The following is a 27,697-nucleotide window of genomic DNA, read 5'->3' as shown; positions in this document are numbered from 1 at the left end:
TCCCTCTGCAGCAGACATATGGTGAGAAATATGTTTGGAACATTGAATCGCAATACATATAGAATCGTTAGAGTCGCAATACATATATCAGCACACAAGTATCGTGATAATATATTGTATCCTGAGGTCCCTGGCAATTCCCAGCCTTAATAACAACCCACAAATCAACATATTTTGACTTTTATTTTTTACAGCATAAGCAACTGGTTTCTGTTGTAATCCCATTGTAAACAAGGCCTGTTTCATAGTCAGTGGGGATTTCCATAACTAAAGGTGGGAGACTGCAAACAACCATTTCAAACAGGATACAGGTATATAATTCTCCATACATCTTCATGTACATATTTACTTAATATTCATGTCAACTGTAAGAGTACTGCTAGTCAAGTGAGGTCCCGGTAGGGGAAAGTACATTAGCACAAAACAGAAAGTCACTCCTACAGCTAAGAGACGTCCTAAAAAAACATCTGGCAAAAAGGACATCTGTTTACGAAAAACGTTAGAAAAATCTATTCCTACATAAGCTGAATGATATAGATACAGTATCTCAAAACAGTGAGAAAGGGGGTGAGGAGGACGTATAGCGCCATGCACATACAACACAGTTCTTAGGGGAATTTAAGACTTTCCGTCGTGTGTGGTCATCATTTACCCCCATTTCAAGGCATATCTCTGGTACTCTGAACAGGTCAAAGCAGCTAACAATCGGTGCCACAATCTGGGACAGGGGTGGAGCGAGGGACGTTTCTGGCGATTCGTGGCTTTAATTTGGGCTTTTAGTATTAATAACATCAAAGTGTCACAGATACATTTGGCAGTATGTACGGAATTAGAAAAAAGCTGAATATAAATAGAGCCGTGTTGAGGCTTTAAAAAACTAAAAAGCATGCATATCAAAACCCTTCATGCCCCTTACACCCACTGGGACTTTCTTCAGCAGAGATCAACTAGATTCAGCCGCGGGATGATTTCTTGGGCGGATGGGCAGGAACATAATTACAAATCATTTGTAGACTGCAAATTGCCCGCAGGAGGCCTAAACAGATATAATATGACTAAAACAATCATTTCAAACCTTGTTTACATTTTGGGAACAGATTTCCAAAATTAAAATCACTTGGTTCTGATTAACTGGAGTTTTTACACTCTTTTGTTCCAAGCATAATAATTAATTATTTATTTATTTACTGGGGGGGGCAAATGAAACCATGTTGGTCAAATTTGGCACGGGGGCTGCTAGTTGGGGAACCCTGCTTTACAGCTTTTAAATCAAACAATTCTCTCTAAACTCGTTTCATTCCAGTCTAAAAGATTACCGTATTACCCATCGTTGACCGACACCGTGGGTTTAAAAACGTTCCTTGATCTATGGCCGATGTCTATCTTTTGGCCCTAACCCTGCTCTCAACACACTAGAAGCATGGTGATAGGCCACTAGTTTATTGGTTCACGTCGACTAAGGGGGTATGACATGTCCACTACGGCGATGGGAACGTCACCCAGTCTATAGTCCCAATGAGTCTGTCGGTTGAATCACAGTCAAAAGTTTAACAGAACAATATACTTTTCTCAAAGCAGTTAACATCTTTCTGCATAAACAGAGCTAACTACATAGATAAAGGAGGATTGCCACAATACACTTGCACACAGAGTAGCAAGACAAGTGTTTTTCCACATATATAGTTTGATTGGGATGTTTGTGGCTTCTGATGTGGAGGTGCCGGTACGAGCAGATCCCAGAGAATACAGAGGGGTGACATCATGGCTCTCTCAGTTTCACCAGGAAGAGGAAGATCGCACAACAGCACCTTCTTCACTGAGTTTGTCCTCACACACACTCACTCTCTCTCTCTCTCTCTCTCTCTCTCTCACACACAATCAAATACTTCCTTCAAGCTCTCACACACACCAAGGGGGCCGGTATTCTGAGTGGAGGGGGTTATGGTGAAAACCCTGATGTTCCGCTACGTAAGTGCAAAATCCCATGTTTCCCAGGTGATGGTGTCTGTTTTGCAGGTGTCCCCCCCCAGGGTGTGTGGGGTGTCGGCAGGGAGAGTGATGAGGTGGGTGTCAGATGTGGCGGTTACGTTTGGTCACAACGGGGGTGGGGGCGTCGGGGGCGGCCCTAGTCCGCTTCTTTCTGGCCCCTCCATCAGTAAAGTCGTTTCTCGTAACTGCAGAGAGAGAGAGAGAGAGACAGAGAGAGAGAGAGAGAGAGAGAGAGAGAGAGAGAGAGAGAGAGAGAGAGAGAGAGAGAGACAGAGACAGAGACAGAGACAGAGAGAGACAGAGAGAGAGAGAGAGAGAGAGAGAGAGAGAGAGAGAGAGAGCGAGAGAGAGACAGAGAGAGACAGAGAGAGAGACAGAGAGAGAGAGACAGAGAGAGAGAGAGAGAGAGAGAGACAGAGAGAGAGAGAGAGAGAGAGAGAGAGAGAGACAGAGAGAGGGCATCGTGAAAACACAATAATGATACCATCAATCAGTTAATGATAATCAACAATATAACGACCACACAAAACAATTCCTATTACCTGCTCTAAAACACAAAACAATTCCTATTACCTGCTCTAAAACACAAAACAATTCCTATTACCTGCTCTAAAACACAAAACAATTCCTATTACCTGCTCTAAAACACAAAACAATTCCTATTACCTGCTCTCAAACCACTGGATAGAACTTATCAATTACCCTTTCCTACTACATCAGCTATCAATCTGTCTAAGAAATGTCATACTGATTCAATTATAAAACAAAGGTTGACAAATCCCATTCAATCCCCCATCATCTTGCCAGTATATTTATTACAGGGTTATCTGCCCTATGGATAACTGGGGAAGGAGAGGAGGGAAGGAGTCTAGTGGGCAGAGAGAGGAGACTAACAAAGCTTCCCATAATTCATCCCCATTCAAACATAAATACGTAATGCAGTCACCCCTCCTCCCACTAACAAGGTAATAATCACATCGCCATATTAGCCGTCCTTATAGGCTAGCTGCCAGATTCAAACACCATCTAAAGGTAAGATTTACATTTCCCACCTGGATCATTTAATCAAGCAGATCAAACTTAGCCATTCAATTTAGAAATAAGGGGAGAGTTGTTCTACATGCAAATGGAGGTGTGGGGCCCACCACTAGGCCACACCCTTCACAGGTCTATGTACTTACATGGAACAACAGAATATCTATGGTGAAAGACAGAGAGAGAAAGAGGACTGATGTCTGAGAATGAGTCAACACTATCAGTCGTAGAAAAGTCATGGCTATCTACTGCTACACACACATTTCAATTCCACTGTGTGTGTGTGTGTGTGTGTGTGTGAGACAGAGAGTCCAACTTACGAGTGAAGCCCATGGACTCCTCCTTCCACCTGAGCGGACGTGGTCCTCTTCTCAAACTTCAGCTCTCCAGAGTACATCATGGAGCTGTGGAAAACACACAATATCAGAGATCACTCAGTCACACACACACACAAACACTACTATCAGAGACCACTCAGTCACACAAACACACTACTATCAGAGACCACTCAGTCACACACACACACACACACACACACACACACAACTATCAGAGACCACTCAGACACACACACACTACTATCAGAGACCACTCAGACACACACACACACACACCACTATCAGAGACCACTCAGTCACACACACACACACACACACACACTACTATCAGAGACCACTCAAGAGACACACACTACTATCAGAGACCACTCAAGACACACACACACACACACTACTATCAGAGACCACTCAGACACACACACACACACACACACACACACACACACACACACACACACACACACACACACACACACACACACACACACACACACACACACACACTACTATCAGAGACCACTCAGACACACACTACTATCAGAGACCACCCAGACACACACTACTATCAGAGACCACTCAGACACACACACACACACTACTATCAGAGACCACTCAGACACACACACACACACTACTATCAGAGACCACTCAGACACACACACACACACTACTATCAGAGACCACTCAAGAGACACACCCTACTATCAGAGACCACTCAGACACACACACACACTACCATCAGAGATCACACACAACTCACCGTAGAACAGAGAGACTCTTGGCGCCGATGTCCTGACAGCCATGTTGGATGCCAGCGATCAGGTAGGGGATAAACTTGTGGATGGAGCCCTTGTCCTGGACAGAGCCGGACACACCCTGAGCCACCTTCACCTTGTCCCCTTCACTGTGGAATCAGCCAGTCAGAACACAGAGACGGTTTAGACACCGCTGTGGAATCAGCCAGTCAGAACACAGAGACGGTTTAGACACCGCTGTGGAATCAGCCAGTCAGAACACAGAGACGGTTTAGACACCGCTGTGAAATCAGCCAGTCAGAACACAGAGACGGTTTAGACACCGCTGTGGAATCAGCCAGTCAGAACACAGAGACGGTTTAGACACTGCTGTGGAATCAGCCAGTCAGAACACAGAGACGGTTTAGACACCGCTGTGAAATCAGCCAGTCAGAACACAGAGACGGTTTAGACACCGCTGTGGAATCAGCCAGTCAGAACACAGAGACGGTTTAGACACCGCTGTGGAATCAGCCAGTCAGAACACAGAGACGGTTTAGACACCGCTGTGGAATCAGCCAGTCAGAACACAGAGACGGTTTAGACACTGCTGACGGACAGCGAAATTCTCAAATGAGAGCAGCTTAAACCCAGGAAAGTTGGCATCATTTGTTTTGAGAAAATCACTTACATTTGTCATATATTGTATTACAATGTGAACCGTCTGAATTAAGGACAAACCAATAAATACATGTATATAATCAGAAATAAAATATTAATTTCATTCATCAGCGATTAACAGCAACTGTTGCTGTGCAATAACTTATTTTACCCGTTCTTCATTCCAACCCTCCTATGAATTCTAGTGTCTGATCAAGAGTTAGTCTACGTCCCAAACGGCACCCTATTCCCTATGGCCCCTGGTCAGAAGTAGTGCACTAAACAGGCCAGGGAATAGGATGTGATTTGGGCTGCAGCTCTAGTGTGTGATGTCCTCCCTACCTGAAGTAGCGTTTCTGGCTGCTGGTGCTCTTCTCCATGGCGTCCAGAGAGCCCATGCCGCGGTACTTCTTCAGCCGCACGCCGTCCGAGAAGAAGTACTCCCCCGGAGCTTCCGTGGTCGCTGCTAGCAACGAGCCCATCATCACTGGGGAGGAAGAGGTCATAACTCAAGGTCATTGGTTGGTAAGCATTTCTCCAACTAATTGTCGGTACAGCTAGTGTTTTGTTACATCGATTAGCTTCACATTAGCTTAGATTAGCTTTGATTACCATCAATCAGCTTTGAATGAATTAGAGGGATAGACACGAGATCAACAGTGTTTTAGAGGAATAGACATGAGATCAACAGCGTTTTAGAGGAATAGACATGAGATCAACAGTGTTTTAGAGGGATAGACACGAGATCAACAGCGTTTTAGAGGGATAGACATGAGATCAACAGCGTTTTAGAGGGATAGACATGAGATCAACAGCGTTTTAGAGGAATAGACATGAGATCAACAGTGTTTTAGAGGAATAGACACGAGATCAACAGTGTTTTAGAGGAATAGACACGAGATCAACAGTGTTTTAGAGGAATAGACACGAGATCAACAGTGTTTTAGAGGAATAGACACGAGATCAACAGTGTTTTAGAGGAATAGACATGAGATCAACAGTGTTTTAGAGGAATAGACATGAGATCAACAGTGTTTAGAGGGATAGACATGAGATCAACAGTGTTTTAGAGGAATAGACATGAGATCAACAGTGTTTTAGAGGAATAGACATGAGATCAACAGTGTTTAGAGGAATAGACACGAGATCAACAGTGTTTTAGAGGAATAGACACGAGATCAACAGTGTTTTAGAGGAATAGACACGAGATCAACAGTGTTTTAGAGGAATAGACATGAGATCAACAGTGTTTTAGAGGAATAGACACGAGATCAACAGCGTTTTAGAGGGATAGACATGAGATCAACAGCGTTTTAGAGGGATAGACACGAGATCAACAGTGTTTTAGAGGAATAGACACGAGATCAACAGTGTTTTAGAGGGATAGACATGAGATCAACAGTGTTTTAGAGGAATAGACATGAGATCAACAGCGTTTTAGAGGGATAGACATGAGATCAACAGCGTTTTAGAGGAATAGACACGAGATCAACAGTGTTTTAGAGGGATAGACATGAGATCAACAGTGTTTTAGAGGAATAGACACGAGATCAACAGTGTTTTAGAGGAATAGACATGAGATCAACAGTGTTTTAGAGGAATAGACATGAGATCAACAGTGTTTAGAGGGATAGACATGAGATCAACAGCGTTTTAGAGGAATAGACACGAGATCAACAGTGTTTTAGAGGAATAGACACGAGATCAACAGTGTTTTAGAGGAATAGACATGAGATCAACAGTGTTTTAGAGGAATAGACATGAGATCAACAGTGTTTTAGAGGGATAGACATGAGATCAACAGCGTTTTAGAGGGATAGACATGAGATCAACAGTGTTTTAGAGGGATAGACATGAGATCAACAGTGTTTTAGAGGAATAGACACGAGATCAACAGTGTTTTAGAGGAATAGACATGAGATCAACAGTGTTTTAGAGGAATAGACATGAGATCAACAGTGTTTTAGAGGGATAGACATGAGATCAACAGTGTTTTAGAGGGATAGACATGAGATCAACAGTGTTTTAGAGGAATAGACATGAGATCAACAGCGTTTTAGAGGAATAGACACGAGATCAACAGTGTTTTAGAGGAATAGACATGAGATCAACAGTGTTTTAGAGGGATAGACATGAGATCAACAGTGTTTTAGAGGGATAGACATGAGATCAACAGTGTTTTAGAGGGATAGACATGAGATCAACAGTGTTTTAGAGGAATAGACATGAGATCAACAGTGTTTTAGAGGAATAGACACGAGATCAACAGTGTTTTAGAGGAATAGACATGAGATCAACAGCGTTTTAGAGGGATAGACACGAGATCAACAGTGTTTTAGAGGAATAGACACGAGATCAACAGTGTTTTAGAGGGATAGACACGAGATCAACAGTGTTTTAGAGGAATAGACATGAGATCAACAGTGTTTTAGAGGAATAGACACAAGATCAACAGTGTTTTAGAGGAATAGACACGAGATCAACAGTGTTTTAGAGGAATAGACACGAGATCAACAGTGTTTTAGAGGGATAGACACGAGATCAACAGTGTTTTAGAGGAATAGACACGAGATCAACAGTGTTTTAGAGGAATAGACACGAGATCAACAGTGTTTTAGAGGAATAGACACGAGATCAACAGTGTTTTAGAGGAATAGACATGAGATCAACAGTGTTTTAGAGGGATAGACATGAGATCAACAGTGTTTTAGAGGAATAGACATGAGATCAACAGTGTTTTAGAGGAATAGACACGAGATCAACAGTGTTTTAGAGGAATAGACATGAGATCAACAGCGTTTTAGAGGGATAGACACGAGATCAACAGTGTTTTAGAGGAATAGACATGAGATCAACAGTGTTTTAGAGGGATAGACATGAGATCAACAGTGTTTTAGAGGAATAGACATGAGATCAACAGTGTTTTAGAGGGATAGACACAAGATCAACAGTGTTTTAGAGGAATAGACACGAGATCAACAGTGTTTTAGAGGAATAGACATGAGATCAACAGTGTTTTAGAGGGATAGACACGAGATCAACAGTGTTTTAGAGGAATAGACACGAGATCAACAGTGTTTTAGAGGAATAGACACGAGATCAACAGTGTTTTAGAGGAATAGACACGAGATCAACAGTGTTTTAGAGGAATAGACATGAGATCAACAGTGTTTTAGAGGGATAGACATGAGATCAACAGTGTTTTAGAGGGATAGACATGAGATCAACAGTGTTTTAGAGGAATAGACATGAGATCAACAGTGTTTTAGAGGAATAGACACGAGATCAACAGTGTTTTAGAGGAATAGACATGAGATCAACAGCGTTTTAGAGGGATAGACACGAGATCAACAGTGTTTTAGAGGAATAGACATGAGATCAACAGTGTTTTAGAGGGATAGACACGAGATCAACAGTGTTTTAGAGGAATAGACATGAGATCAACAGTGTTTTAGAGGAATAGACACGAGATCAACAGTGTTTTAGAGGAATAGACACGAGATCAACAGTGTTTTAGAGGAATAGACATGAGATCAACAGTGTTTTAGAGGGATAGACATGAGATCAACAGTGTTTTAGAGGAATAGACATGAGATCAACAGTGTTTTAGAGGGATAGACACGAGATCAACAGTGTTTTAGAGGAATAGACACGAGATCAACAGTGTTTTAGAGGAATAGACATGAGATCAACAGTGTTTTAGAGGGATAGACATGAGATCAACAGTGTTTTAGAGGGATAGACACGAGATCAACAGTGTTTTAGAGGAATAGACACGAGATCAACAGTGTTTTAGAGGGATAGACACGAGATCAACAGTGTTTTAGAGGGATAGACATGAGATCAACAGTGTTTTAGAGGGATAGACATGAGATCAACAGTGTTTTAGAGGGATAGACATGAGATCAACAGTGTTTTAGAGGAATAGACATGAGATCAACAGTGTTTTAGAGGAATAGCCATGAGATCAACAGTGTTTTAGAGGAATAGACATGACATCAACAGTGTTTTAGAGGAATAGACACGAGATCAACAGTGGTAAACAGAAAACTAGTGAAAAGACATCAAGATACTGTAACACTATAGACCTGGGCTGTTCAATTCTGTTCCTGAAGGGCTGAAAAACTTCTGGTTTCTGGTTCTACCTGGTAGTTACTTGCACTCACCTGGTGTCCCAGGTCTGAATTAGTCCCTGATTAAAGGAGAGGATGAAAACCAGAAGTGTTTGGGCCCTCCAGGACTGACATTGGACAGCCCTGATATACAACTATTCTAGCCTATGAAATGAACCACATTGACATACTGCATGCTATAAAAGGGTGAATGAAGGACTAAGCTAATGAATGAATGAATAAGTGACAACGGAAGAGTGAATGATAATGAACGCATGACAATGAAAGAGAATGACTATGATAGAGTGAACACATGAATTAATAAGTGAATGAAAGGTACCTGTGGATGCCCCGAGTGAGAGAGCCTTGACCACGTGGCCCACGGTCTGAATGCCCCCGTCAGCGATGACTGGCACACCGAAACGTCTGGCATACTCTGCCACCTTATACACCGAGGTGCCCTGAGGCCGCCCGCACGCCATCACTACGGGAGACGGAGACAGGAAATGCGTCACCTTACCATGGTAACATATCCTATGACCGGTGTAGTCAGTTAAAAAATACAATGATTGAATGTGTCTAAGTTCTTCCAATAAGTATGTTTGTTTTGCGCTTGAAAAACGTTTGCCATCATTTGCTGAACGTAATGCTGTGGAGAAAGTCGTCGCCATGGTAACCGAGAGCAGAGCCTTCATAAATCACCATGACGACACAGACTAGCAACCAGCGTAGCATCTTGGTTAGTTACTCGCTGCTCTGATCCTTCTCCAGTTTTGCTGTGTAGCTTCAGCAGGTTGACCTTACATTAGAACTGATCCAAAGCCAGCTGCTATGGGTAGAGAATCCTACACGTATTATCACATTTCTATTTAATATCACTACACTCATATATCAGAACATTTAGTCGTAATACTACAATTCCAAATAGCACATTGCACTCAAGGTGTAGCATTCTGGGTTGGGTCAATTCCATTTCAACTCAGTCAATTCCACAAGTGGATTGAAATTCAAACCAGCAACAATCCTCTCCTGCATTCAGATGTGAATTGATCCTGTAACGTTGATAGTATCAGGGGGTGGGGTCACTACCTTCCTGGGTGATGCAGATGGAGCCACAGCCCATGCCCACTCTCAGAGCGTCCACTCCTGCATCAATCAGGTTCTTGGCCTGGGCTGCCGTCACCACTACAAGAGACAGAACATCGTCAGAAGGCAGGAAAAGAAAGGTTTAGTGTATAAGTGTCTAATGTATTTTCCCCCAAGACTGATCTTGAAAGCCCCTCAAAGATCTGAAACTGGATGGCTGGAAGTGTCATATGGTGATAAATCCTCTCTCACCGTTCCCTCCCACCACCTGCAGCTCGCTGTACTTCTGTTTGATGTAGTTGATCATGTTGACCTGATACACAGAGTTGCCTTGTGAGGAATCCTGCAGAAACAGAGAGAAAACAAGTCATGTCTGCACTGCCACGGTCTACTGCCATTTAGAACTGAAACCCAACCGTAACTCGACTGCAACCCCTAACCACCATGTCCACCAAAACTACATGAACAGATCAACCCCTAACCACCACGTCCACCAAAACTACATGAACAGATCAACCCCTAACCACCACGTCCACCAAAACTACATGAACAGATCAACCCCTAACCACCACGTCACCAAAACTACATGAACAGATCAACCCCTAACCACCACGTCCACCAAAACTACATAACAGATCAACCCCTAACCACCATGTCCACCAACACTACATGAACAGATCAACCCCTAACCACCACGTCCACCAAAACTACATAACAGATCAACCCCTAACCACCACGTCCACCAAAACTACATGAACAGATCAACCCCTAACCACCATGTCCACCAAAACTGCATAACAGATCAACCCCTAACCACCATGTCCACCAAAACTACATAACAGATCAACCCCTAACCACCATGTCCACCAAAACTACATGAACAGATCAACCCCTAACCACCACGTCCACCAAAACTACATGAACAGATCAACCCCTAACCACCACGTCCACCAAAACTACATAACAGATCAACCCCTAACCACCATGTCCACCAAAACTACATGAACAGATCAACCCCTAACCACCACGTCCACCAAAACGACATGAACAGATCAACCCCTAACCACCACGTCCACCAAAACTGCATGAACAGATCAACCCCTAACCACCACGTCCACCAAAACTACATGAACAGATCAACCCCTAACCACCACGTCCACCAAAACTGCATGAACAGATCAACCCCTAACCACCACGTCCACCAAAACTACATGAACAGATCAACCCCTAACCACCACGTCCACCAAAACTACATGAACAGATCAACCCCTAACCACCATGTCCACCAAAACTACATGAACAGATCAACCCCTAACCACCACGTCCACCAAAACTACATGAACAGATCAACCCCTAACCACCACGTCCACCAAAACTACATGAACAGATCAACCCCTAACCACCACGTCCACCAAAACTACATGAACAGATCAACCCCTAACCACCACGTCCACCAAAACTACATGAACAGATCAACCCCTAACCACCACGTCCACCAAAACTACATAACAGATCAACCCCTAACCACCATGTCCACCAAAACTACATGAACAGATCAACCCCTAACCACCACGTCCACCAAAACTACATGAACAGATCAACCCCTAACCACCACGTCCACCAAAACTACATGAACAGATCAACCCCTAACCACCATGTCCACCAAAACTGCATAACAGATCAACCCCTAACCACCACGTCCACCAAAACTACATGAACAGATCAACCCCTAACCACCATGTCCACCAAAACTACATGAACAGATCAACCCCTAACCACCACGTCCACCAAAACTACATGAACAGATCAACCCCTAACCACCACGTCCACCAAAACTACATAACAGATCAACCCCTAACCACCATGTCCACCAAAACTACATGAACAGATCAACCCCTAACCACCACGTCCACCAAAACTAGAAAACAGATCAACCCCTAACCACCACGTCACCAAAACTACATGAACAGATCAACCCCTAACCACCATGTCCACCAAAACTGCATAACAGATCAACCCCTAACCACCACGTCCACCAAAACGGCATGAACAGATCAACCCCTAACCACCACGTCCACCAAAACGACATGAACAGATCAACCCCTAACCACCACGTCCACCAAAACTGCATGAACAGATCAACCCCTAACCACCACGTCCACCAAAACGACATGAACAGATCAACCCCTAACCACCACGTCCACCAAAACTACATGAACAGATCAACCCCTAACCACCATGTCCACCAAAACGGCATGAACAGATCAACCCCTAACCACCACGTCCACCAAAACGGCATGAACAGATCACCCCCTAACCACCACGTCCACCAAAACTACATGAACAGATCAACCCCTAACCACCACGTCCACCAAAACTACATGAACAGATCAACCCCTAACCACCATGTCCACCAAAACGGCATGAACAGATCACCCCCTAACGACCACGTCCACCAAAACGGCATGAACAGATCAACCCCTAACCACCATGTCCACCAAAACTGCATGAACAGATCAACCCCTAACCACCACGTCCACCAAAACTACATGAACAGATCAACCCCTAACCACCATGTCCACCAAAACTACATAACAGATCACCCCCTAACCACCATGTCCACCAAAACTACATGAACAGATCAACCCCTAACCACCATGTCCACCAAAACTACATGAACAGATCAACCCCTAACCACCACGTCACCAAAACTACATGAACAGATCAACCCCTAACCACCACGTCCACCAAAACGGCATGAACAGATCACCCCCTAACCACCATGTCCACCAAAACAGCATGAACAGATCAACCCCTAACCACCACGTCACCAAAACTACATGAACAGATCACCCCCTAACCACCATGTCCACCAAAACAGCATGAACAGATCAACCCCTAACCCAACCCTCCCACCTACCCCAACCGGATCCCAACCTAAACCCCATCTGGATCCTAACCATAACCCCCACCTCAAACCCACCAGTACAACCACGTCGACCCCAGCCTGCATCAGTAGGTCCAGTCTGTACTTGTCGTCGTCCCTGGTGCCGATGGCGGCTCCGCACAGCAGCTGTTTACGAGAGTCTTTAGAGGCAAGGGGGTAGTCCCTGTTCTTCTTCAGGTCTGTCCTGGCGATGATGGCCACCAGCTCATCACTGTCGTTCACGATGGGCAGCTTGCCTGATGGGGGGAGAGAGCGCGAGAAGAGACTTTGTTAAAGGTGACCAAGTCATTCTGCCATATAACCTCAAACAGTTCATAAATGACCTTGTAGAGCAAACCAAAGAACATCTAATCAATAATAAGTTGAGGATTATACAATAGAACAACGTACCAGAAAACAAGCGACAATAGACTCCTAGAAGGACTGTAGCGACTGGCTCACCTTTTTTGCTACGCTGCAGAATGTCGTTAGCCTCTTTCAGCGTGACACCGGCTGGGGCCACCACTAGCTCCTCCCTCTTAGTCATGGCCTCCTCCAGTGGTCGGCTGTGGTCCTTCTCGGAGAGGAAGTCGATGTCTCTGGAGGTGATGATGCCCACCAGCTTGCTGCCCATCTTGCCAGTCTCGGTGACGGGGATGCCAGAGAAGCCGTGGCGAGTCTTGGCCTCGAACACGTCCCCCACCGTGTGACGCGGGCTCATTACAAGAGGGTCTGTGATGAAGCCCTGCTCAAACCTCTGGACAAACGACAAATATCTGTTAATAAACCATCATGTGTTTAGATGCACTGCAACCCATTTAATACCAATCAACGTAAAATGATGCAAGTCATTAAGTACAAAGGGTAAATGTTTTCATAGGCGTTTATGGGGTCTTACCTTAACCTTGCGGACCTCATTGGCTTGGAATTCAGGGGTGCAGTTGTGATGGATGAGGCCGATGCCTCCCATGAGCTGAAGGCATTAAAAAACACCCGACAAATAAAAATCAATTTTGGGTTTATGGTATTTTCCCCCCCAGCAACAAAACACACTTCAAATGTGACTGATGTGGAAAGCGCACAGTAATTTCTAGCATAGACACACATATATCTTTTTTCTACTGGCTCGCCTGTCAGGCGGCAAGGTCTTACCGCCATGGCGATGGCCATCGACGACTCTGTGACTGTGTCCATGGGGGAGGAGATGAGAGGCGTCTTCAGGGTGATCTTCCTGGTCAGGGCAGAGGTCAGGTCCTGGTGGAGAAAATCTTGGCTCAATAACCCACAACATGTTCAGGAAATCAGTCATTCAGCACACTAGATAATATTACAAGCTGTTGCAGTGAGTGTAAATACCCACACTGAGGAAATACACTCTGTATTAGAAATGAATAATATTGAGTACAAGTCATTTACTTCATGAAGAAAAGAGAAGCTTGACCATCATTGCTTGTAATGGTTACGGTTGCTTTCTCAGTTGTCCACTAGGGGGCAGACATGCTCCAACAAGCAAGTTTGTCCTATGTCGATTGGCCTAAGGAAAATGACAGCTTTTGGTCACGGCTCTCAAGCATGCTTTCAATGGCTGACTGGACGATGAGTTTCAAAGTTTCAGACGAGAGTGGCAACAGCAAGTAAATAACATGCAACTGGAAAGCAGACATCCCATCTGGCCTAAACGTAAATTATCAGGGGCTACATTTTATCTGGGCTCCCGAGTGGCGCAGCGGTCTAAGGCACTGCGTCTCAGTGCAAGAGGCATTACTGCAGTCCCTGGTTCGAATCCAGGCTGCATCACATACGGCCGTGATTGGGAGTCCCATAGGGCGGTGCACAATTGGCCCAGCGTCGTCCGGGTTCGGCTGGGGTAGGCCATCATTGTAAATAAGAATTTGTTCTTAACTGAATTGCCTAGTTAAATAAATAGAAAATACTTTAAAATCTGTCATCAGAGAGACAAGACAGATGTTGCTTTGACTAAACTGATGCATGTGACCCAAGTCTTTCTGGAGACGTTTTTTGCACAATCAGGTCGTGACCTTGTTAGAAACTATCTGCCAACACACTGGGAAAGTTCCCTTTTCTCAAATAAAAAATCCCCCTGTCCCAGAAACTCCCAGCTACATCAGATTCACGAATTTCCGAATCCCAAAACACAAAACGGCCACTTCCACAGTCTTCTCAGCTGGGAGGGAAAACATGGCATTCCTCACCCATGAGAAAATTTTACGACGTCAAAAGCTTTCCTCCCTTATCTTTTGCAAATGTAAACTACCATACCAACTACTGTGTTTCTGAAATGGAGGGGTGAAGAAAAAGACTGGACACTGGCAGCCATTTTGTTAGCTCAACTGCACTACCCTGCCAAATTCTACAAAGGGCTAACCGTCACATGGTGTGACCAGCAATAATTTCCCCATTGAAACACCAGACAGAAGCTCACCTCACACTTATAAAACATCCCTGTGTGGAAGAGGGTGGGGGGGGTCTATTTTAGACTACAGTCTGAACAAATATTATTGCATGAACTTTGACTGTATTCACAGTTGAGACAGACAAACAAAGGCTCGTCCAAGTTATCAGACACTGACTCCACTTTCTAACCGTCAAGAAAATAGGCCAGGTTACAACCCTACGGAGACTACCCACAACGCCACTGCAACAACGGAGACAGGCACCTTCCACAGCAACAAGAGCTGTGTTCTAGTCTGGATAAAAAAGGAGATTAGAGATATCAATTAGATTAAAAACTCCTGATGGACGAGAGAGGAGGGCAGGGGGATTTCACATAAAGCCTGAGATTAACGCTCACATCATCCCTGAGAGAATAGTGAGCAACCAACCAACCAGGCACAACCGTAAACAGAGAGAGAGAGACCAGGCGTGGGAGGCCATCTTGGTAAAAATAGGGTGGCTAGGAGGTTAGGGATGACGAAGGAAGCGGAGAGCAAAAATTATTTTGGGAAAAGCTGCAATTAAAGAATGAGGTTTTGGCTTTGAATGTAGAGGGTTGTTTGTGTATCTGTGTGGACACAGCATACTGTAAAAAGGCTTTGGTTTCAGAAGTGGCTCTGGCAAGGAGTGTCTGCTGAAATAATAAGGAATGTGTAGGAAGCAATACTGCTCCCACTTGCTGCACCCATAGTCATTATCCCTGTAGTTTTCAGAGATCTGGAAGAACCAGTCTCGGGCGGCAGGTAGCCTAGTGGCTAGAGCGTTGGGCCAGTAACCGAAAGGTTGCTGGATCGAATCCGAGCTGACAAGGTAAAAATGTTTTTTTTATTTTTATTTAGTCGTTCTGCCCCTGAACAAGGGAGTTAACCCACTGTTCCCCGGTAGGCCGTCATTGTAAATAAGAATTTGTTCTTAACTGACGTGCCTAGTTAAATAAAGGTTATAAAAATAAAAAACTGGAGGACACTAACCAGTTCAACATGCTAAGAGCAGCCTTCATCGTATGGCTTGCACCTACCCATTACTCTTGGTGAACACTTAAGAGGAATGGGCTAGGGAAGAGAGTCTCAGAACAAAGTGGAATTGAGCCCATGAACAGAACAGTAGGCTGAAGGTAGGTCGAAGGGTAGTCTGTAGCTCAAAACCCCTATTGAGTTGTCTTAGCTTTCTGGAAGGTCTTGACAGACAGTCAGAGAAGAGAGGACTACTCACCACTTCATCTGAGGTAAAATCAATGAAGCCCGGCAGAATCAGGAAGTCGCTGAAAGAAAGACAGACAGAGCAAAAGGTCAGGGGTCAAGTTTCACAGGTTGTCATGGCTAAAGACAGATGGCTTAAGACAAGAGGACTACAAGATTCATAGTGCAATGCAACTGCCAGCCAACTGGTGACAGTGGGTCAGAAGTGCCCTATAAAAACCCCTCACCCTTTTTTCCACCCAATTTCAAAGTTTACAAGTACCTCCACCATGTTGGAGTTGGGTCCAAAGCAGGAAGTGTTGAAAGCCAAAAGGGGAATATGTGCAAGTTAGCCCCTAGAAGTGCCACTTCGACCGAGCCTGGTAACGATATAGGGAAAACTAGTTCTCACAATGGTTGAGGAGTCTGACCCGAAAGTTGCCGGTGATATAAATTTGAATAAACTAAACTACAAGTGAGTTTGCATTAAGAACTAATAGAAAATGTCTTGATCCCAAAAATGGTACGTTCATAAGTTCACCCTCTAGTGTTCGCTGATCAAGCTGCCCCTTCCCTTTGCCTTGTACTCTAGTCTAAAGAGAAACACTCTCACCCTGTTAGTCCAGTGCTTGGCAAAAGCATCTGGGGTTCAACTTCATTTCTTAGACTGTATGAACACAATGGCAGGCAGAGAGAGAGCAGTAGAAAGCAAATGAGACAGAGCGGGAAAAGAGGATGTGTTTTTCACAGATGGGTGGATCTGGTGGTTTGGCAGATGGGTGTGAAAAGAATAAGTGAGTGTTTGTCAGAGAGAGAGAGAGAGAGAGAGAGAGAAAAAGTGAAAAACAGAATAAGATGGAGAGCAGGAGAGAATGGCTCTAAATCTGATAGAACGGGGGGAGTGAGCGAGAGAAACAAAAACTGAGAGAGAGAGAATGGCCCCCTGTCCTTTATCGTGCGTCAGACCATTCTCTCTCCTCCGCCTGTGTGGGTGAAAAGATGGGGCCTAAAATATGTCTACCAAACAGAACAGGGAGGGGTCCTCCTGCAACTGCCAGACACCTCACAAACATCAACACAGTCTGGGACAGGGAGGCAGAGGGGAAAACATCTGCCAGCATTTAAGGAAACCACAAACCTCCGCTGATTCTGGATGAGCTCTCTCAAGCCAGACCTACCCCTAACCAGCATGAACCAAATAGTAAAAAGTGTCACTGGATCAGTTGATAAGCAGACATTTTATTAGGCCTTCCCTTGTGGAGATGGCACTCCACCTAAAAGCAATGAAATTGTTTTTTTTTGTCCAGGTTCAAATGTATGTTTTGTCCACAGGCGTAAATAACTATATACGGCATTCGAGAAGAACTAACTAGTGTGAGACTTGGCACACGTGACACAGAGTTTTAAATACCAAAGACAACACTGGCTACCTTTTAACATGGTTTGCATTCAAATGTTGAATGTGGACAAATGCATGATGCCATTTTGGCCACACCAGTGCTGTAGACAACCACAAACTGCCCGAGTTAGACATTATTATGACCCTTCAACCACTAAGTGGAGAAGGTGGCTAGATGTGATTTAGAGTGCACTTACCTGTCTAGTCTTGTATACTATTAATGTAGAAATATCTGTTGCATGACATGTCTGTCATTAAAACAGTTTCAGCCCTAGTAATGCTGGGTGCGACTTGATTCAGCTTCATTTCATGCAAGACCATTTTTGACACGAGCCTGGAGAGCACTACTTCATAACGTTGTTCTACGCTACACTTCTGCAAAGGCAGTGCACTACACATGTATAATTATGTCACGATTGTAATCTTTTCATTTCTCGTCCCTTTGTCACGTAAGTGGTTTGAGAATACATTGTCTTCTACACCAATGTCCCGGGGGAGAATTGCGTTGGAGAGATGAGGGGGTTGAATGGGGCTAATTAGAAGCCGAGGATAATTAGGTGGCTGTGATCATAAGACATCATCATGGAATCATCCCATGAAGTCATTGACAGAAAATGACTGCATTGATGAATTTTTTATGACGGGGTAATATATGATAATATCATGCAGCAGAGTCGTCTGCTGTACAAGAAAATGTTGAGTTGCTGAAAGAATATTGATCCAGTTTGGTGAAATGTCCTTGAGACACCGACAGAACATCTCGGCTCACCCTGGCGAACACTGTCCTAAGGGAGCGTGTTTTCAGCTCCAGCGTGTTTTGGTGTGGACAGTAAACCTGCCAGATTACAGCAGCAACAGGTGAGCAAACACCTCAAAGCCAGTAGGCCTTAGCCAGATGCATTCTCACTGGCTCTTTCTCAATTCATCTTGCCTCCGATTCCTTGCATCCTCTCTCCCTGCCTCCTTCTCAAAATACATTGGAGAAGAAAGTCCGAGGGGAGTGACTTTAGACCTTCTCCTTTAATACGGTTAAAAAGGAGCCGAGGCGATAGGGAAAGACGAATTGAGATTGAGCCACTGTCGCTACGGTCCTGGGTTGCCATGTTTGCCATGGTGGAGACACAGCTGTATGATACAGGTAATACGGGCCCAGATGTGGTGCAAAGGAGGGCATCCTCACTTCCTCTGATGCCGTCCCCCGAGACGCTCACATGACAGTACCTCGGGCTGGTCATGTGCTCTGCCTTGCCTTTAAGCAGGACGTGCTTCATTAAGGAGTGGAGGGACGTGCCGGTATCACACACACACACATACATTGCCTAGTCAATTAACCCCTGTGAACTGGGACTAACTCTCCATTCAAATGTGTAGTGTAAATAGTGAATACCCTTATTGTGTGGAAGTTAAGTCTGAACCATAACATTTAGTCATTTAGCAGACACTCTTATCCAGCGCAACAAACAGGAGCAATTAGGGTTAAACTGGAAGAAACAACATGGTTGAGTTGTACCTGCTTGTTGTCTAAATATTGTTTGTCTCACAATCGCCACATAATCAGTTTAGAATGAACAGGGTATCCATTTATTATAATGATTTTATTTTACTTCTACCCCCTTTTTTCTCCCCAATTTCACGATATTCCATTGGTAGTTACAGTCTTGTACGATTGCTGCAACTCCCCTACGGACTGTGTTTAGGCGAAGGTCAAGAGCCATGCGTCCTCCAAAAACACGACCCTGCCAAGCCGCACTGCTTCTTGACACACTGCTCACTTAACCCAGAAGCCAGCCGCACCAATGAGTCGGAGGAAACACCGTCCAACTGGCGACCGTGTCAGCTTGCAGGCGCCTGGCTCGCCAGAGCACTGCTGCACCACTTGGGAGGCCCTAGGGTATCCATTTAATCTGTAACATAGGTTCCCTACTAAATGGCACCCTATTCCCTATGGTCAAAAGTAATGCACTATGAAAGAGACAGAGTACCATTTGGGACGGAGCCACATATAGTCAGAAGACATAGGCTACAACATCCACACAAGGACGTGAATGTTACTCTATTTTAACAAGTAGGTGTTGGAAGCATTTTATAGCAGTTAGTCATTTTTGTCAAGTCCTCTAGCCAGAGGTATGTTCAAGAAGCAAAACGAGTTTTGGGCAACAGTCTTGGGCAAAGTGGTGAAATAAGTGAAGTAGCTTGCTGTGGCAACATACCAATGCAATGACCGTCTGCCATATTGGGGCAGCCCAATGCTTCGCTTGTTGAAATCAAGTTAGTTTTAAACAGAGTGAAAGTGAATTGAGGGTTATTCAGTGAAAGTAAAAACAAGTGAATATGAAATGAGCAGATAAAGAAAGGGCATTAGGAGATGAGTGCAGTCAGATTTCATTACTAGATAGTGATTGAATGTCAACGAATCAAATAGCAGTTCATGCACTATGATTCTTCAGAGCAGTTAAAGATGCAGTCATATCATTACCGGAAGCAAATATCATCCTATGGTGCAGATCAGGTTAATGAATCAAACCCCACCACCCCTGCCCTAGTCATTCATCCATATAGATCAGGTTAATGAATCAACCCCACCACCCCTGCCCTAGTCATTCATCCATATAGATCAGGTTAATGAATCAACCCCACCACCCCTGACCTAGTCATTCATCCATATAGATCAGGTTAATGAATCAACCCCACCACCCCTGCCCTAGTCATTCATCCATATAGATCAGGTTAATGAATCAACCCCACCACCCCTGCCCTAGTCATTCATCCATATAGATCAGGTTAATGAATCAACCCCACCACCCCTGCCCTAGTCATTCATCCATATAGATCAGGTTAATGAATCAAACCCCACCACCCCTGCCCTAGTCATTCATCCATATAGATCAGGTTAATGAATCAACCCCACCACCCCTGCCCTAGTCATTCATCCATATAGATCAGGTTAATGAATCAACCCCACCACCCCTGACCTAGTCATTCATCCATATAGATCAGTGGTTTCCTCAGCCAGCTAAAAATTAAAATACAATTGGTGGCGAATGTGGTGTTTACTTTTGCCAAATTCATCAACAAGGCACCTTATTGATTCAAATCTATTTTTAATGGGACAATCATTTGCTTCCCCTATATGAACTCATCATTTGGAGACAAGAGGTTTTTACAGTATAGTGTATATAGTGTCATAATGGTTGAAAAGTCAACCGTTTTACTCACTTGTAAGTCAACCCGTCGCCTTTAGAGCATAGCTCTTCTGCCGTTTGACCATCAGCGACAACAGACTGTTGTTGAGCAGATCTGCGATTCAAAACGTGTTGGCCGTCATTACAAAGCGCCGCCCGCATATCGTCCATCATCGCTTGCGCTTAGGTTTGGACAGTTCGAGAGCGTACTTGCACAATACGGTTCTATTTGGAATTTGTATTGTGGTTGAACTGAACTTACTTGTAGGTGAGGCCGTCTCCAACGGAGAAAAGCTGTTGTGCAGAGAGTCCATCTTCTGGGACATAGCCCGTACCACCACTGATCAGGTAATCAGCCATGCTGTCAAATGAAAAGGATGACAAGCAGGCATTAGATTGTAGCCATCGTTTCAAGTGTAACATTCGATGCATTTTCAAATATAATTAGCCATCAACAGATGAAGGGTTAAAAGGTGACGACGCTTTGCGCCTGTGAATGACTATTAGTGCTGAGTGATTAACCCAAAACGCTGTTTTGTTGTTGTTGTATTATTTCATTTTTTAAACAAGGCATTTCATTCAGGTTTTTTCTGATATCAACGCGCATGTTGCGCAGTTTCTCTAGAGACAAATGATATCAAGCCCGAACTGTTCGATGTAGTAGGGAGTTGTAGTTTCCAAAAGGCCAATATTCTACATAGCTTAGCATGGAACACATGGTATTTACCTATAATGACCATAATCCATTGCATGCCTACTTGTCCATCTGTGTTTCTTTTAGCTTGCTACATTAAAGAGACAAGAATGCTCGATTGAAAGGAGAGCAGTTGCTTCACGAGGTACACTACACCAAAAGTATGTGGACACCTTCTCGTCGAACATCTCATTCCATAATCATGGGCATTAATACGGACACATTGCTGCTACAACATCCTCCACTCATGAAAAACAGCCCTAGACTATTATTCATCCTCCACCAAACTTAACAGTTAGTACTATACATTCAGGCAGGTAGCGTTCTCCTGGCATCCGCAAACCCAGAATCGTCCATCGGACTGCCAAATGGTGAAGCATGATTCATCATTCCAGAGTCCAATGGCAGTGAGCTTTACACCACTCCAGCCGACGCTTGGCATTGTGATCGTAGGCTTGTGTGTGGCTACCCGGCCATGGAAACCCATTTCATGAAGTTCCCGACGAACCGTTATTGTGCTGACGTTGCTTCCAGAGACAGTTTGGAACTTGGTAGTGAGTGTTTCAACCGAGGACAGAATTTTTACACACTATGCGCTTCAGTACTCCTGCTTTGTGTTCTTGTATGGCCTACCACTTCGTGGCTGATCCGTTTTTGCCCCTAGACATTTCCACTTCACAATAACAGCACTTTCAGTTGACCGGGGCAGCTCTAGCAAGGCAGAAATTTAACTGACTTATTGGAAAGGTGGCATCCTATGAGGGTGCCACGTTGAAAGTCACTGAGTTCTTCGGTCAGGCCATTCTACTGCCAATGTTTGTCTATTGAGATTGCATGACTGTGTGCTCAATATTATACACCTCTCAACAACGGGTGTGGCTAAAATAGACAAATTCACTCATTTGAAGGTGTGTCCACATACACAAAAGTATCTCTATCTGAAATTGATTGTTGGTATTCAGCAGTCAAAAAAGTATTCCATTGAAGAAATACTAAAATTGTGATTTTGTCAGACAGCAGCTCTATAGAGGTGAGATGACTTGAAATAAAATAGTCATCAAATAAAACAAATGTAATATACAGAACTGAAATATCGTATTGAAGTAAAATAATGTGAATACATGGTTAAGTGATAAACAGTAATCACAGTCACTACCATCATGGACATTTTATTCACCGTTTCATTATGTGTTGTTATTATCGAACCCGAAATCAAAAACATGATATTTTTTTTTTTTATAGTCAAACTGATACCTAACCGACCTCACAAGCACATATCGCTGCGCACTAACGACTATGCGTTTTCAACATGTGGATGACCCACTAACATCTATAAGAAACCTTTCTATTAGAGGGAGCATGCTGGCAAAATATGGCCTCACGAAATTAACCCTTTCATGCACTGTTGTGTAAATATCCATGCCAAAAATAGCAGCAGCACTAATGTTAGCTATATGTTTAAATAAAACACGTTGCTTTACATTTTTTCATGTTTGATATATATTTGTTTTTACAATTTACTGGATAAACACCAGGAAGAGAGAGCACACTAATGTTATCTTTATTGTTTCCGGTGGTTGTTCATGCAAACAAAACAGCCATCAAGCGACACTATGAGCTAACAAGTCATGTTAAACAATGATCTGTTTAGCGAAAACGTTTCATTCAGGCACATATTTATCCAGACTACCTACACAGTGTCCTGGATAGCTGCTGAAAGGATGCCTTGAGCAATGTCTTTCAATACCGTAGCTAGCTACAGTAGTTAGCTAGCACTTACTAACGTTAACTGGCTACTGTACAGCTGAGTACCTAACAATGGTTACAATGCCTTGAGCACAAAATACATCTGGGGAGAAAACATGGCTATATTAACGATTAATAACGAATCTAGCCAACTGTCCGCAGCCTAAGCATTTATAGATTTTCATCCATCATGTCTTTAAAATATCGTTTGCAATGTATTTTATCACCAAAACTGCACTATAAATTAGCCATCTAATTTCTTGCCACGCAGGTCAAAATGATCAGAGCGAGTGCGTTATTCAGCAGGAGCATGTGTCAGCTAGCGGTAGCCGGCTAGCTAACATGTTTCAACTCATTACTGAAGATGATCTGTATTCTATGCAATTAGCCACCTCACCACGTTCTTAGTCTTACTTACAGTTACCTAATGTTTGTTACGTTAATAAAATGTGAAACAAAAAATCTATTCCAGACCGTTTTCTACCTCTTGAAGCTGACCACGTTGAAGGTGTTCGGAAATGCGAACTTTCCAGCTGTAGCTAGCTAGCAAGTTCAAAATGAGCGGAAGCAAAGTGTGCTTTCTCTATTGTGGAGGGAACCAACCCACAATTAATTCCCCTACTACAAACTCAAGTGATGATGCGAGGCTGGTCCAAATTTGATTGCCTGTCGCTGCTACAGTATAACGACGTTATGAAGAGGAATATTTTCGCAGAAGCGTCGAAAATGGATACGTCACATCCCCTCTCCTCCCACGTGGGGCTCTCATTGAATTCAAAAACATGAGGGTAAAAATCTCAACTCAATCACAGACGTTGCAAATTAGTGAGATTATGTCCTTGTAATTTATGTAATATACCTAATATCTGCACTGCAGAGTGCAGACCATACATCTTTTGGAGGAGAAAATCATGCATTTAGGCTACAGGGAAATTGGCACTATAGTCTGGCAGTGCCAATGTCCATATATTATCATTGATAACCCACATATAACCACATAAACAGCAGGCCTCCAACCATCCGTTTTTGGAATATTAGGACATAGGCTTCTATTATCAGGATCAATCAAGAATCTTAAATCATTCAAATGTGTAGAAATCAACTTTTATAATGCGTATCTACTTATCAATCTAAAGTGACTTGTATTTTGACAAAACCCACAAATCAACTATTCTCAGATGGTTCAGTGACGTGCAACGTTTGGGGGTATTAACTGAACAGCACCACTGTCAGATTTACAAGTCACATGCAACCAGTTACTAGTAACCAATTATAAGTATGACAGTTGCATTTTCTAGTCTAGATTGATCTCAACTAAGCAGTAGAGCCAGTGTAACAGTCTAGCTTCCGTCCCTACCTGGGCCCCTCTGCACACATCAACAACAGCCACCCTCAAAGCATCGTTACCCATCGCGCCACAAAAGCCGCAGCCCTTGCAGAGCAAGGGGAACAACTACTTCAAGGTCTCAGAGCGAGTGACGTCACCAATTGAAACGCTATTAGCGCGCACCACCGCTAACTAGCTAGCCATTTCACATCGGTTACACTCACCCCCCTTTTGACCTCTCCTTTTCCGCAGCAACCAGTGATCCGGGTCACTGCACCAATGTAACAGTCTAGCTCCCGTCCCTCTCCTCGCCCCTACCTGGGCTCGAACCAGGGACCCTCTGCACACATCGACAACAGCCACCCTCAAAGCATCGTTACCCATCGCGCCACAAAAGCACATTGACAGAATTGACCCTCATTTTCTCCTTCTTATCTTATATATCATGGCCTCAGACTTTCACTTTCAAATACAGGACAGACTGTTTAAAATAGAAAGAGAGAATAGCCCCGTCCTTTATTGTCTGTCGAGACCATTCAGATAATAAAAGCACAAAAGCCAATAGACCATTGGCATTCAAGCTGAGGGATTTGGGAGAATCAGACTGAATTATTTAGGCGTGGCCTATTGTACTGTATGTTGACCTGTGAATCCACAAGCATTGCGTACCGAACAGTCCCACACTCTCCCATGTCTGTGATGGTTCAGGGTTGGGAAGAGGAGCACACACACACACACACGTACACAGACATACACAGACAGATGAAGTAGACCTCCCTCACAAGCACACACTTTTGTAAAAGGAGGACGGACAGCACACTGCTGTCAAAACCATCAGCGGCTGACGGTAGTCACTGACAGACAATTGCAACCTACCATCACGCCAGCAATGTCACAATAAAGCGAGCTTTGTTCTTCCTTCTCACCATCGTTTCCTGGAGAGTGGGGAATTCTAACCCAAGCACTCTTGATCCTGTGCATGAAATGGAGTGGGACTGCTGTAACTGTGTGCACTCAACCAACACACAGATATTCAGAGCAAATAAAACCAAATGCATTTCTAATGGTGACTAGTGATCCATCCTGCATTAAAACAGAATTCGCCCCAAGTACACTTATCATGGGGATGTATATTGTCCCTTGGCCTACTCCCTGTGTGGCACTATTCCAGGAGCCCCTCCTCCAGTACTAAGCAAAGCACAGAGGGCCTTCCCAGCCTTGACAAGTACCAAGGTGATCTGGCGGGTACTGTGTCTGTGCTTGAGTTCATTGCTTTAAATGTGGGTCACCCACAATATGGGTCAGAGATTCCTCTATGCACACCCGGTTGCTATTTCAAGCATTGATTCAAACCCGATCCCATTAAGCTCTCCACCTGCCTCCCTAGCTGCAAGGCATAAGGGGGACCTGCCACTCCGAAAAGTGAGGCAGTTTCTGTTGTTTTGGCATCAGAGTACGCCACTGAATCATAGCTTTTCAATGTGTTTAGGGGCCGCCCTCAGAATGACTTGCCATAAATCATATTGCCATATAAGACACAGGCGTCCTAGAGCTTTATTACGGGCTAACAAGGAGATTTAACTTCCAGGTTATTTACAAGCCAGGCTAAACACAGGGCTATGTGGCGGTGTAAACTGATACAACTCAATGGGCTGAATTTACATATTGTAACCATGGTGAAAGCAGAGTAATGAAAAGTAGTCAAAAGAAGTGGGATGAACTAATGCTACAGCTTGAATGCTCACTAGTCAAATATACACTGAGTGTACAACAAATTAGAAACACCTGCTCTTTCCATGACATAGACTGACCAGGTGAATCCAGGTGAAAGCTATGATCCCTTATTGATGTTACTTATTACATCCACTTCAATCAGTGTAGTTGAATGGGAGGAGACAGGTTAAAGAAGGATTTCTAAGCATTGAGACATTGATTGTGTGTGTGTGCCATTCAGAGGGTGAATGGGCAAGACAAAATATTTAAGTACCTTTGAACAGAGTATGCTAGTAGGTGCGAGGTCACCGGTTTGAGTGTCTCAAGAAGTGCAACGGCTGCTGGGTTTTTCATGCTCAACAGTTTCCCGTGTGTATCAAGAATGGTCCACCACACAAAGGACATCCAACCAACTTGACTGTGGGAAGTATTGGAGTCAACATGGGCCAGCGTCCCTTTGGAACGCTTTCGAAACCTTGTCGATGCCCCGACGAATTCAGGCTGTTCTGAGGGCAAAACGGGGTGCAACTCACAGGAGGCTGCTGAGGGCAGGACAGCTCATAATAATGGCTGGAGGGGAGTAAATGGAATGGCATTAAACACATTCAAACCATGTGTTTGATATATTTGATACCATTGGCTCAAGCCAATACCATGAGCCCGTCCTCCCCAATTAGGTGCCACCAACCCCCTGTGGTGCAACTCCAACTCAGAGTTGCTACGCAAGTAAACTATTCTACATTTCTGCAAGTATCTGAAAATCTTCTTTGCCTGGCCCTTCACTAATATGTTGTTCTTTTCAAATGGATGCCAGTTTATTTCACTAAGTAATACTCTAGTACAGCTTTAACCATAATCTTGCTTTGCCTGACTAACCTCTCGGGGCCAAAGCCAGCCAGGATGCGGGTGGCGCTGTATCGCTGGGCGGCCGTCTCATGCCCGTGCCCATGCCCATGGGGGCTGAGGCGGAAGAGGTGCTCTGTGTCTTGGGGTGAGGGGTTGGAGCTGGGCCGGGGTAGCTCAGTGTCCCCTACGATCCTCCGGTAGTCCATCTGGTGGCTGTCCCGCTCTCCATCTACCCCAAAGTGTTCGTAGCCGTACCCCTCCATGTTGGGTCCAATTGC

General features: G+C 44.2%; 1 protein-coding gene across 6 annotated transcripts; it reads right to left on the bottom strand.

Moving 5' to 3' along the window:
* Nucleotides 1-164: 164 nt before the first annotated feature.
* LOC106609577 (inosine-5'-monophosphate dehydrogenase 1b) lies at nt 165-27,697 on the bottom strand. Of its 6 annotated transcripts, none has more exons than XM_045722225.1 (15): nt 27,450-27,697; nt 21,356-21,454; nt 21,128-21,208; nt 16,547-16,595; nt 14,033-14,134; nt 13,779-13,853; nt 13,343-13,637; nt 12,938-13,137; nt 10,207-10,297; nt 9,958-10,053; nt 9,209-9,352; nt 5,099-5,243; nt 4,123-4,266; nt 3,345-3,428; nt 165-2,174 (listed from the first exon to the last, which is right to left on the bottom strand). In XM_045722225.1, the coding sequence occupies exons 1-15, from the start codon at nt 27,680-27,682 to the stop codon at nt 2,153-2,155; spliced, it is 1,860 nt and encodes a 619-aa protein (XP_045578181.1). In that variant the 5' UTR covers nt 27,683-27,697; the 3' UTR covers nt 165-2,152. The 6 variants fall into 6 exon arrangements, with proteins under 6 accessions (XP_045578181.1, XP_045578183.1, XP_045578184.1 ...); XM_045722227.1 differs by lacking the exon at nt 27,450-27,697 and adding an exon at nt 24,018-24,282; XM_045722228.1 differs by lacking the exon at nt 27,450-27,697 and adding an exon at nt 24,008-24,279.

This window comes from Salmo salar, chromosome ssa07 (genome assembly GCF_905237065.1).
Source record: "Salmo salar chromosome ssa07, Ssal_v3.1, whole genome shotgun sequence".
In the NCBI taxonomy this organism is placed as follows: domain Eukaryota; kingdom Metazoa; phylum Chordata; class Actinopteri; order Salmoniformes; family Salmonidae; genus Salmo; species Salmo salar.
The sequence above is the reverse complement of the archived record's forward strand: the minus strand, read 5'-3'. Positions and strand labels throughout refer to the sequence as shown.

What these genes read in the sequence shown, in the direction of transcription:
- LOC106609577 (XM_045722225.1), bottom strand. Translation starts at nt 27,682, where the DNA reads ATGGAGGGGTACGGCTACGAACACTTTGGGGTAGATGGAGAGCGGGAC. An exon ending in CTCACTCGGGGCATCCACAG is followed by an intron (nt 5,244 to 9,208) that starts GTACCTTTCATT and finishes CTTCCTCCCCAG; the next exon opens with TGATGATGGGCTCGTTGCTA. An exon ending in GGAGTCCATGGGCTTCACTC is followed by an intron (nt 2,175 to 3,344) that starts GTAAGTTGGACT and finishes CTCTCTCTGCAG; the next exon opens with TTACGAGAAACGACTTTACT.